At 54.0% G+C, this 12463-nt stretch overlaps 2 protein-coding genes across 10 annotated transcripts in view; both read right to left on the bottom strand.

Annotated features, from left to right (window-relative positions):
• Nucleotides 1-2495, bottom strand: part of LOC109024599 (uncharacterized) — a 92557-nt gene extending 90062 nt beyond the window's left edge. Inside the window, 3 exon segments of the mRNA XM_063704708.1 lie at nt 610-750; nt 1357-1575; nt 2343-2495. Of these exon segments, the coding sequence (XP_063560778.1) occupies nt 610-750; nt 1357-1575; nt 2343-2495 (513 nt within the window).
• Nucleotides 2496-10338: 7843 nt separating this feature from the next.
• The window catches only part of LOC115931907 (aspartate-rich protein 1-like), a 34298-nt gene continuing 32173 nt past the window's right edge, over nt 10339-12463 (bottom strand). For 8 of the 9 annotated variants that reach the window (XR_010133170.1, XR_010133171.1, XR_010133172.1 and 5 more), the window contains 2 exons: nt 12251-12410; nt 10339-10654 (listed from right to left, as the gene is read on the bottom strand). Coding sequence is in view for 1 of the 9 variants with exons in the window: in XM_031005318.3 (XP_030861178.2) it covers nt 10650-10654 (5 nt within the window). In the remaining 8 variants the exon portion in view is untranslated. The remainder of the gene's footprint in view (nt 10655-12250; nt 12411-12463) is intronic. The other variant, XM_031005318.3, reaches the window with a different exon arrangement.

Here is a 12463-nt window from a genome sequence, read left to right as displayed (position 1 = left end):
AGGCGTGAGCCACAGCGCCCAGCCTGTTAAATCTTCTTGATGAAATAACTTATTTATCAATATATAATGTCCTTCTTTGTCTCTTGTAATAACTTTCATTGACCGACCCGACCCATCTCTCTTTTCTTTCCTTCCTTCCTGCCTCCCTCCCTCCTTCCTTCCTTCCCTCCCTCCCTCATTTAAACTGTTGGCTGGACACAGTGGCTTACATCTATAATTCCAGAATTTGGGAGGCCGAGGCGGGTGAAGTGCTTGAACCCAGAAGTTTGACACCAGCCTGGGCAACATGGTGAAACCCAGTCTCTACAGTACAAAACAAAATCTAAAATTAGCCAAGCATCTATAGGCCCAGCTGTGCAGCTACTCAGGAAGCTAAGGTCAGTGCATCTATTGAGCCCTGTGGGTCAAGGCTGCAGTGAGCTATGATCACACCACTGCACTCCAGCCTGGGTGACAGAAAGAGACGGTGTTTCAAAAAAAAAAGATAAGAAAAAGAAAAGAAAAGTACATAAATAAACAAACTGTTTATTGGGAACCATGTATGCGCCAGGCACTAAGCTAGGGGATGAGATGGGATAAAGAGTCTGGAGACTTGGGAAAAGGCTGCACCTCTTGCTTCTCCTTAGTCAAAGAGGAAGGGGAGGTAAGATCCCTTGAAGTCAGGTCCTCCAGAGCTCCAGGACCCAAGGTGGAGCTCAGGGTGTGGGAAGGCAGCCAGGGGGCAACATCGGGCCTGGTGGCGGGCTGGGGCTGGGAGCGGGTGGGATGTAGGGAGAGGGCTGTTCCACCCTCACCTGTGAGCTGCATGAACACCCAGTGCAGCCCTGAAATACGCTCCCCCTCTCCCTGGCCACGTCTGTCTTGTTTTTCTCCTGTCCCACATCCCAGGCGGCAGCCTTGGCTTCTTCTTGCCTTAGTTTTTTCCCTGGTCACCCTGAGTTCTGGTTTAGGTCAATGTTAAGATTAACCTTAGCCTGGGGATTCCCAAGGTCAGCCAGCTGCAGGCAGGGCCACCAGAGCTGGGAAGGTGAATCCCCCACCCCCATCCCTTGGCCTGGCCCCCACCCTACTCTCACCTCAGACCTCGCTGCCCCTCCAGGCCTCCCTGGCCAACCCCTTCACCCAGGAATCTACTGGTTTCCTGAATGGCTGGTCCTCAGGTCCCTGACCCAGCTTCTCCTTGACCAGAGTGAAGGCTGGGCCCAGGGAGGGAAAGGCACTTGCCCAGGATCACACAGTGTGTCACCCACAGGCCCAGGCAAGAACTGAGGAGAGAACAGCAATGGCTGGGGGTAGGTGAGGGTCCCCATGGGCCTGGCACTCCCTAGGCATTCTCATTTAATCCCCAAAACCAACCTGTGGGGAGAAACTGTTATCACCCCCCCTGTACAGAGGAGGAAACTGAGGCCCATTGAAGGGAGTCAAACTGCCCAAGGTCAAGGGCTGCTGAGGGCTGAGCTTGGGTGGGACCTCTTTTCTGTCTGACCCTGTGGCTGGGGCTCCCACAGCAGAGGCTCCAGTTGGAAGAACACGCTCTGGGCTCCTGCAGGCCTTTGCCAGCTGCCCTCCCTCCTCCTAGCCGTTCAGGGGAGGGGTGGCCATCGGGCTCTGTAGCCCTGACTCGGCCTTACTCTGCTCTGAGGCCTCTTTTCTGCATCCCTGAAATGGGGTCAGAGCTGGGGAATGGTAAAGGGAGGTCACCCCACCTGAGCATATCTGGTGCCTGGCAGAGGGCAGTGCTCCATACAGGCACCCTCCATACAAGTGTGCTCCATACAGGTGTGCTCCATACAGGTGTGCTCCGATGTGAGCTTGGGCAGGCCCCTTCCTTTCCTGATCTCGATTTCCCCATTTGTCAGATGGGAGGCCCTGGGCTGAAAGTCAGGACACCCCTGAGCTGGCTCTGCCTCATTCTTTGGGATTTAACTGCTCTAGGCCTCAGTTATCCTACCTGTTAAATGGGACCATGATCCTGGCCATGGGCCCCACAGAATCCATGAGTGGCTCAGCTGGACAACACGTGTCCTGTATTTTATAAATGTACAGGGACAATAAGGCCACTCAATAGCGTCTCAACACAGGATGCAGCTGCCTTTAGGAGTTGCAGATCTGGCCAGATCTGAGGCATTCAGGGCCTTTATTCTCAGCCTTGCTCCCTCTGGGCCCTGTTCCGGCCCCTCTGCAGGGCTCTGGGGCTTAGGACACGTCAGCCTGCTGGCCCAGCCCAGCGTGCGTGCTCACAGACCTGGTCTACCGTCCACCCCAGAGAACTCCTGTGCACCCTGCAGGGCCCTGCCCTGGACCTGCCTCTCTGCATCCTCTGCTCATTCAGTTTTCTTTACCAGGTGGTCACTGCCTGTGTCCCATTCACGGCCCAGACCCCCTCTCTCCTTGTCCCCTGCCCCCGTGAAGGCCTGGCCCAGTGCAGGGCCCAGCCATGCGGCAGAATGGAAGGAATTTCTAGGTGGTGAGCAGGGTGGCAGGGCAGGTGGCATGGTAGACAGGTTCTAGGGTCTCTGAGATGATCCTTCAGGGTGGTTCCGCGGGGGCCCATGTGCACCTGCCATATCCACGTTAAGAGATTGGGCGCTGAGGTCACTCCTGTGCCTTTGCTCACACCCATCTTCCAGCATGCCCTTCCTCCCTCTGACCTCCAGCCCTGGTTGCAGCTCCCAGGCCTGTCTGAGGTTGCCATGGCCCCCAGGCCACCTTTGCTGACATGGGATCCCGAGTATCCCCTGCCACTCATCGTCTTCACAGAGGGTCTCATCTGCAGCCTGAGCTCTGGACTGGGCAGGGACAAGTACTCCCAGGGGACTCCAGTGCCACAGCCCCCTTCTCCCACGGTGCATGAGCAGGCACACTTCAGGTCTCACCTGGGGCTGGGCTAGGCTGATCCTGCCTTGCCTGGGACATCAGGAGCTGAGGGTCCTATATAGGTCCTCCTATATAGGAGGCCTCAAAGGGCTTGTGGAAGGATGGGTGTGTGTGTGCGCATGGACAGATATATGTATGGACAGACTGATGGAAAAATGGATGCGTAACTGTCCAGTCTGAAGTCCTGTCCATGGAGGAGGGACCCTGGAAGGCCTCTTGGGGACAGCTGTGCTTCCAGGTTCCTTGTTACTACCCAAGACCTTAGGGTCCCAGCGCAGCAATTCAAAGGGTCCCCATTTCCCTTTCCCTCCCTGTAACTGGCCCAGCCCCTGCTGAAATGTCCAGGGTCTGGAGGCGGCAGGTGGGGTGTGACCTGTAGGCACCCACTTCTAGCTTCGGCCAATGCTGCCCACCCTGGGTCCCTCTGAGTTCCAAGTGTCTTGCTGTGCCCTACAGTTTGCACAGCACTCAGCATTTTGAACAGTTCCTGCGGAGCCCTGAGGAGGAGGTAGGGCCTGCAGGAACAGAAGCTTCTGGAGCAGAAGATGCCGCTTCTTACCCTTGACTGACTGTGATCTTGAGACCCTGTCTAGCTCAGGTCTGGGCACGGGGCTTGGGCACCTCAGTGCCAGGACACAGTCCCATTTTCCAGCTGGGTTGGTGGAAGCTTCATTAACAGAACTCTCCTATACCCCAATGTCCCCACCCCCAGCAGCCTCCCCTCTAAAAACCATTTGGCAATTTCTAATAAACATGTGTTTATGCATATCAAGCAAACTCTACTCCTAGGTTTTTATCTAAATGGAATGAAAACTTATGTTCAAACAAAAATTTGTATGCAAATACTTATACGGGTTTTATTCATCATTGGCAAGAAGCAGAAACATCTGGTTTGACTCACCACACACACCACACACACACACACACACACACACACACGTGGAAACAGTCCAATTGTCATTCAACTGGTGAATGGCTAAACACATTGTGATACCTTCATAAATGGAATCATACTCAGCAATAATAGGGAACAAACTATTGATCCATAAGGCAACTGGGATGAATTACAACATTGTTAACACTGAACTCAGGAAGACAAACTCAGAAGGTTACATACTTAGACTCCTAGTCAGCATTAAAAAGGAAAAAACTATGTTGCAACCGAGCGACCTGGAGGAACACCCAGAAAACTATGCTGAGTGGGAGAAAGCCAGTCTCCAGAAGTCATATACTGTATGATTCCATGTGCAGAACATTCTTGAAATAACAAAATTACACAAGTGGAGACCAAATTAGTAGTTGCCAGGGGCTAAGGAGGGGTTTGGGACAGTGGCAAGTGAGTGTTCCTGTAAAAGGGCAACATGAGGGATGTTTGGGAGGGAACCATTCTGTTCTTGCTGTATCAATGTCAATCTCCTGGCTGTGATCTGTTACTGTAGCTGCAAGGTGCTACCCTTGAGGCAACTGGCCGGAGTACCTAGGATCCCTCTGTATTATTCCTCACAACTGCATGAAAAGCTACAATTATCTCAAAATAAAAAGTTTAATTTAAAAAACGGTCACATCCTTAACGTTTGCATTACTATGATATTCTGTAAAAAGCAAAAGTATAGGGTCAGAAAGAGATCAGTTGTTGCCATGGTTGGGGTACAAAAAGGGTTTGACTATAAAGGAACATAAGGGCTAAGAACAGGGGCCAGGAATTTGAGACCAGCCTGGTCAACATGGCGAAACCCTGTCTCTACTAAAAATACAAAAATTACCCAGGTGTGGTGACCACACTTGTAATTCCAGCTACTTGAGAGGCTGAGGCAAGAGAATCACTTGAATCCAGGAGGTGGAGGTTGCAGTGAGCCGAGATTCACCTCTGCACACCAGCCTGGGTGACACAGTGAGACTGTGTCTCTAAAAAAGGGGTGCTTAGATAAATTTGGGGGGGGTGGTGGAAATATTCTGTATTTCAATTGTGATAGTTACATGAGTCAATGATTTTTTAAAAATTATACTAGGTTTTATTAGCTACACCAAAAAGAGTAAACTTTACCATAAAGTAGAAATGTTTCTAATGTTTAAATGTTTTAAAATGTTTATTATGTCATTACAGTTGTCAAAAACATATTTATCTTAAATGTTTAATGTTTGGATGTAACAGTTTATTTTACCTCCCCCTACTGTTTGACATTAAAGCTGTTTCCACTTTTCCCTCCATGAACACATTTACTTTTTTTTTTTTTTTTTTTTTGAGACAGTCTCGCTCTGTCGCCCAGGCTGGAGTGCAGTGGCACAATCTTGGCTCACTGCAACCTCCGCCTTTCAGGTTCAAGCGATTCTCCTACCTCAGCTTCCCACACATTAAGAATTTTTAGCTGAAGTTTTATCTCTCTGAGACAAATTTCTAGAAGTGGAATGACTTGATTAAAAGGCATGTACATTTTTTTGATTTTTCATACATGTTTCTGAAATCCAGTCTCCCTCGGGCAGCCCCCGAGAATGCCCGCTACTCCCCATCAACCTCTGGTGCCCCCAATTCAGCTTCACCCTCCCACTTCACAGCAATCTGGGCCCCTGGGTGGCTTAAACCTGTGCCTCCTCCAGGTACCTCACCTCCCCCGGACCTGGCTAACCCCACTCTCCGCCCTGGGCCTCCCTCCTCTCATCTGCTCTACACCAGCCTCTCATCAGAAGCACACAAATCTGATGATCAGTCTCCTACCCAAATCCCTCCAAAGACTCCTCCTGGATCTGAGGATAAAGGCGGGCCACAAGGACCCTGTGGTCTGTCAGCCTCTCCCTCCATGTCCCCCAGGAGCTCCCCGCCATAGCCCTTGGTCTCCTCTCCACTGGCACTGCTGCCTTTGAGGGGCGCCCATCACCAGCCAGTGCTGCTTGATCTGTGAGACCAGTATTGGCATCCCCCCACTGCAGAGGGGGACCCCCTCCCCCTTTATTACTCCAAAAATGGGCCATGATCTGTCCTCCTGACTGGACAGTCCCCTTCCGTTTGGCCCACCCTCCCTGTGTCCCCCAGCCTGGCCCCTAGTAAGCCTTTATGAGCAAGACGATGAGTGGATGGCCTTGGGGGAGACCAAGCCAAGCCCTTGCTGCCTTCTGGGTATGCTTTGCAGACCACCACTTCCCTTGGGCATTTTGTTTAAAACACAGGATGTGCTGACATGATCACAGTGTTCTCTTAACTGTTCATCAAAAAAGCCCAGGGCTGTCCTTGTTCCTCCCTCTCCTGTTCCCCCTTCTCCTGAATCTGTCCTCATATCAGTCAAACTGCCTGGGTCACCACAACACCCTCCATGGGGTGTCTCTAGTTCTGGATTCACACCCCTGCCCACCCATCCAACTCTGGTCTCGTCAATTCCCTGCAAACAGCCTCCAGGACTCCCCAGATGAGTCTGTCCTCCAGGAATGAGTTCTCTGGGTCTGGGCCTGGCACCTGTCTAGCCTGCTCTCAGACCACCTTGGCCCCAGGACTCACTTGCTCCAGCCCTGTGGGCCACCTGGAGCTTCTAGAGGCTCTATGCCTGGGAGTCCCCTGCCAGGTGTCCCCTGCACCTGTCACTCATCCTCTGTGGAGACCCCTCGGGCTTTCCCTGTCCCAGTCTCTGTCCTGCAAGCATCACACTGCATATGGCCATCACCTCACACGACACCCTCCTTTTGTGGGCTTGAGTTGGGGTAAGTCTGGTTCCTCCAGGACCTCAGCCCTGGCACAAAGCCTAACCCTGATGGGGACTCCTTGCCTAGAAGTCCGGGCAGGACACTGAGACGCCGGTCCCAGCCTGGCACCCAGTAGTTTTAACCCTCCCCTGACAGAGGGACTGCTGGACTGCTGGTGTTGCACAGGGTCAGCTTTCCTCGTGGAAGCCCTCACCACGGCCACTGCAGGGGTGGGCATCAGGCTGCAAGGCCCTCACCAATCAGAAACCTCACTTTGCAGAAGGGGAAACTGAGGCTGCAGAGGTGCACACGTCAGCTCCATCAGCTCAGGGGACAGGGACAGGGAAGAGCTGGAGTTGGACTAGCTAAAGCCCTATGACTTTCTCAATCACTAGAGCTGCTAAGCTGACACTATCTTTATTACCTGGTTCCTCTCAGAGTTGATATTTGGAATAAAGTACATGGCCTTCCCTTTATTTCTGTGAAATGACATCGTGATCTAGTTGTACCAGTCCATTGCATTTGGTGCAATTGTCCAAGGTACTCATGAACTCTGCCAGCTCTGCGATATGAACTGAGTGAGTTGGGCGGGTCGCCTCACCTCTCTGGCTTCTATCCCTATTTGTACAATGGGGATCACAGCAGGACCTGCCTATGAGGCCACCGAGATGGAGGTTCTGTCCCTGAAATGACTATCACCTGGGGTATAAAGTTCACCAGTGATGAACAGGCCATTGTGACCCAGAAGGTTGTAAATGAACCCAGATGCTCAGTGCTTTGTCTGGGGACCTCTCACCACACACAGAGGGCAAGGACTAGGGTCACACAAGGAGAGGGGCTGCACCATGTCCCCCCAACAGGCCCTCCCCAGGGCCTTTCCCTCAGAGGCACCAGCACCGTGTGGTCTTGGCTTTCCTAGGGGTCAGTCCTAGGAGGTGACCCTGGCTGAGGTATAGTGACCCAGAGACCCCAGGGAAGGCCCCCACAACATCAGCTGGAGCCCATCACCTGGTGCTCAGGGAGGTGGCCCCTGCCCAGTGGGGGAAAGGGTGTGGAAGTGGCACATACATAGTGGGAGGAGGAGGGGAAGAGAAAGGGAGAAAGGAGGAGCCTGGGTGCCCTGTGGGGACAGCGGCCGCCATCCTCTGTGGACATCCTGCCCTCACCTCCATTCCTGCCCCTGCCTCCATTCCTGCCCTATCCAGAGGACTGGGGGGAGGCCAGTGAGATGCTGGCCTTGGTGCCAAATTTAAGAGGGGCCAGAAATCTCAGGAATCAAGGTAAATAATATTTTAATATGATATTTAAAAATAAAAATTAGGCCGGGCACGGGCTAATTAGGAGAACTGCTTGAACCTGGGAGGCGGAGGTTACAGTGAGCTGAGTTCACGCCACTGCACTCCCACCTGGGTGACAGAGTGAGACCCCACCTCAAAAAAAAAAAAAAAAAAGAAAATTTAATTCAAATAAGTTCATGATGGACAAAACAGCTAACTCTTTAGTGAAAACTAGTGTCTGCCCAGGCCCCTCTAGGGGTTGATGTTCCTCCTCACCCCTCTGGCTTGTCTCCTCCAGAGGCCTCTACATTCCATAAAATCTCTCACCCCTTACCTGCCCCACAGGCTTTTGGGGCTGGACCGACAACTTCCCTCCCAGGTTTCCAGCTCCAGCTGGGAGGAGCCAGGTGGGGCCTGTTTATAGGGGAGCCTTGCCTCATTGTACTTCTCCCAGTACCTGCACCCCAGCTGTGCCATGTGATGCCCCCTTCCCATAGAGCCCCAGGTCCCTTCAAGACCCCTTGGCCAGAGCCTATGGCTTCCCGTTGGCGTCAGTTGGGGCGCAGCTCTTTTTGGTGTGAGACACTGGCCTCCACTCTAGGTCTTCCATCTCAGAGTCAAACCCAAGCTCTTCTCAAGGGCTGCTCTGACCAGGCGTGAGTCTCCAACTCCTTTGAAATATTTGGGGTGGGAAGCGGGGGCTTTCTTGGCTCCCCTACTCTGGGGCAGTGGTAGGGAAGAGCAGAGGGTCTCCTGGTGTGCCTGGGCCCCATAGCAGTGAGGTGCGGGATCTCCCAGGGCTGGCTGCTGCCTCTCAGGCCACTGTGCCCTGCTATGGCAGATGCCCCCTGAGATGCCAGCGACCAAAGGCTGGCCCTCCCTGGGTCCTCTGCGCCTGCCCTCTCACTCAGCCCCTGACATGGCTGTCACCTACAGCCTCCTGCTGGCTTCTCAGGCCCCTGGCCAGGCAGCTTCGTGGGGTGACGGGGAACTTACAAGTTCTCCTGTCAAACCCACCAAGTTGCTCTGCAAAATCCTTCCTGCGCCCTGCAGGCCAAGCAGCATGGGAGCGGGTGTGGCCGGTCCACCCTCAGTGCCCTTTCCAGTCGTGCAGGGACCCACGATGTCATCAGCAAGGGTCTGATCCACTCACTGATGTGGAAGCTGTAGAGAGAGGAGCAGCTCCGGGAGCCTGTCCTGGACCCGCTGTCCCCTGCCTGCAGGAGGATGCAGGGGAGGGTCTGGCACCTCTACCCCATGAGGAAGGCGAGAACAGGAGAAGCACTGGTGACGATCCTGACACCCAGCGGTCACTGAGTGGCTCCTGCATGCCAGGCATTGTCTCCAAACCTCACATTTAGACAACCCTCCAGGGAGCCGATGTCTGCCTTCACAGGTGAGGAAATGGAGGAACATTGTCTCTCACCCCAGGTCACATAGGATCACAGTCTACATCCTGGCCTCAAAACTGGGGGAGCACAAAGACTCAGAGCTTGCAGTGGTTGGGGAGTGTTCCCACACTGGGCCTCTCATTGGGAGGATGGGCCAGTCACTGACCCCCAGAGTCCCTGCCTTGGCGGTGGCCATGTCCCCTTGCTGGCGGGGGGCCGGGGGCGCCTCTTGCCTTCCCTAAGTCCGGGCTTCTCTTTCTTCTGAGAGTCTCATTAGAGGCCCGGGTGAGTATTTCTCCAAGTGTGGCCCCTGAACCAGACCCTGGGTGGTCTGTGGAAATGCATGTTCCCAGGCCCCATCCCAGCCCCATCCTTCTTAGGTTTGCACAAAGGTCCCTTTCCATGGGATCAGGAGAGTGGCTTTCCAGGAGAGAACTCTCTCTCTGAAACTGCAGCCTCCCTGCATCCTCCTGTGTCCACTGTGACCACCATCCTTGCCATCACTTTCTGTGTCATCTCCAAGGGGAGCTCCTGAGGACAAGGCTTTGCTCTGTTTGCTGCTCCAGACCCAAAGGTCACAGCAGGGGAGCTTTGGCCCCAAGTTGAGAATTACCTGGCCCAAAAGACTGCTGAGGTGGGGAAACCCAGCTCTTGCCTCAGCATCTCGCTGCATGAATGAATCAGGGAATCCCTGCAGCAGTGGGACAGGGTGGCACCTCCCTTTGAGACTCTGCAGGCACCAGGGTCAAAAGAGGGCTAGGGTGAGAGGGGGTGAGAAGAGGCCCCCACAAGCTGTTAGAAATTCCATGTTGGTGGCCTGCTGAGAAGTAGGTGGCCCTGGACGCACAAGCCATCAGCCTGCTCCTGAAGCTGCTACACTCATGCATGGGCAGGGTGTGCCTGAAAGCCACCAAGGCCCTCACCATGCTGCCAGAGGCCCCTGAGGGCTGCAAGGTCCTGCAGGCCCATGTGCACACCTTCCGTGTCCTGGAAGAGGACTCTGACAGCAAGGCTTATGAGGGCGAGGCCTTATAGAAGGTGACCCAGATTGCCATCGATGTCATTGAGTGGAAACCCTGAGCCCCTCATTGGGTCAGACCTCATCAGCCACCTCTGCACCTGAATAAATGCGCTCAGTCTCTTTATTTCAAGTTGGAATGGCACTTTCTGCTCGTGGAGCACAGTCACGTCTCTTCTCACTCTCTTGCCAAAGGAGAAATGCCAGGCCCAGAAGCACTGGGTCCTGGATGGTACAGGCCAAACCCAGTGCTGGGGGTGGGTGGGAGGCGGCCTTGGACTTTTGCTCTCTGCTGGGGCTAAGAGTTTTCCTCAGAATGTAGAGAGGATTGAGACCTCCAGGGCAAAGCTGGGCGTCCTGCAGCACGCGCTGGCCTGCCCTTTGGGTCAGCACCCTGGTCAGCTCCACAGAAGGGCTTCACCCTGGATGAAGAAGAGACAATCCCTTTTCAGTGACAGCAGACTCCCAGCTTTGTGCACTATGACATCATCCCACTAAGCAGCCTCCATGCCAGCATCTCCTGGGCTCCCGCCTCTGCAGTCCAGGCTGAGGAAAAATTAGAGATGCGGGAACTCATCAGCCAGGGACAGAGGTGCCTCTGTTACAAGGGGAGGGCCAGGAACACAGCCTATGTTGGGACCTAGAAGTCCTGAGCACCACACCCTTGCCTCCATTCTCCAAGGCCTATTTACCACACTATTATCAGTTTCTGGGATTTAAGAAGCTGCTGCCAGGAGAGGTATGGGAGCCAGCCTGGAAGAGGCAACTGGTCATTCAACTGTAGCCCAGAGGCACAAACTGCCACCCCAGACAGCCAAGGCTGGACAAGGGCAGTGGGACAGCCAGTGGCTATGAGCCCACACTATGGAGGGAGGCTGCTGTGTTGAGACCCCAGCTCTACACTGACTGTTTATCTATGCAGCCTGGGCCAAGTTGATTAACTGCTCAGTGCCTCAGTTTTCCTAGCTCTAAAGTGGGGTGAGTAATTGTGCCTATCATAAATGGGTATGATTTTGGCAGTGCCGGGGGCATCATACTGAAAATAAGTGCCTTGTACATTGTGGGTACCCAGGAAGCCAGTTTACGGCCCCTCGAGCCCTGCATCCTGCAGGTGCCTGGGGTCCTGTGCCCAGGAGAAGCTGCTCCCTCACTCCACAGCAGTCTACAGAGCACCCCCTGACCAGGGGTACACCTGTTTGTGCAGGTGTCAGGAGGGAGCCCTGGGCCTGTCTGGGCTCTGACCTTCCCTGGCAGGACTGTAGAGGGCCCAGAACCCTGCCTTCTCCCAGCCAGGCCCTTCCCTCCCTTCCCCAAACTCACGGCCTCCTCACCGCTCTCTGCCTCAGATTCAGGACTAATCTCATTATGTCCTTCATCCCTGTTTGCATCAGGGGCTGCAAGAAGCTCAGCTCACTTCCCCCTCAAGGCCCTGAATACTCCTTTTCTGACCTCATCTGCTGAAACCTTTTTTCCAAGCCCTCTGGAGGCCCTCCCTGGAACATTCTTTCCTTTCTTGCTTGGACTGAAACCTAGCTCTCCCAAGACCTGCTTCCCCTCCCTGGGCATCCTCCTATGTGGGGCTGCTTTCCTCCCTCCCTGCCCCTCATGCCCTCACTGGAGTGGGACAGGTCCTTACGAACCATCTCCTATGCCCGTTCTGAGGAGCCCTCTGGTTCTGAATCCCTGCACAGGCTCTGTGGCCCTGGCCCTCTTCCCTCCCCAGCACCACACCACCAGATGGCTGTTGTAGGGCATGACGTGGTCTCCATGTGGCTGAGCCCAACCACCAGTCCTCAGGCCTCATCTTTCTTTGGTCATGAGGCTTTCCCCAGTGGAGCCTCACCACCTCCCCCTCCCTGAAACATTTCCAGGAAATGAGGCCACTTCTTTGCAATTTTGGTTGTTCAGTAATGTGCTATTGTGCTCTTTAAGAAACTGATACACATCGTGGTGTGTTTAAGCCTTTAGGGAAGTGGGAGGATACTGGGGGCTGCTGTGTGAGCACCTCTATGCCATACCAAGTAAGACCAGTGAAGGAAACTGGACCGCTGAGCTGCAGGGCTACCTCCCCTTCCAGGATGTTTTTCACATCTTCCAAGATCCCCTCACTGGAGACCTTCCATGGCCCGGACTCATTTCAGGCCTCCCTGATCTCTCCATGTGCTACTGGGGTGCCTGCTGATCAGATAATTAGCAATGCTGTCACTGAACTGACTGCCCGCGGGGACTCG

This window comes from Gorilla gorilla, chromosome 23, assembly GCF_029281585.2.
Source record: "Gorilla gorilla gorilla isolate KB3781 chromosome 23, NHGRI_mGorGor1-v2.1_pri, whole genome shotgun sequence".
Classification (NCBI taxonomy): domain Eukaryota; kingdom Metazoa; phylum Chordata; class Mammalia; order Primates; family Hominidae; genus Gorilla; species Gorilla gorilla.
This window is presented reverse-complemented; position numbering and strand designations above follow the sequence as displayed.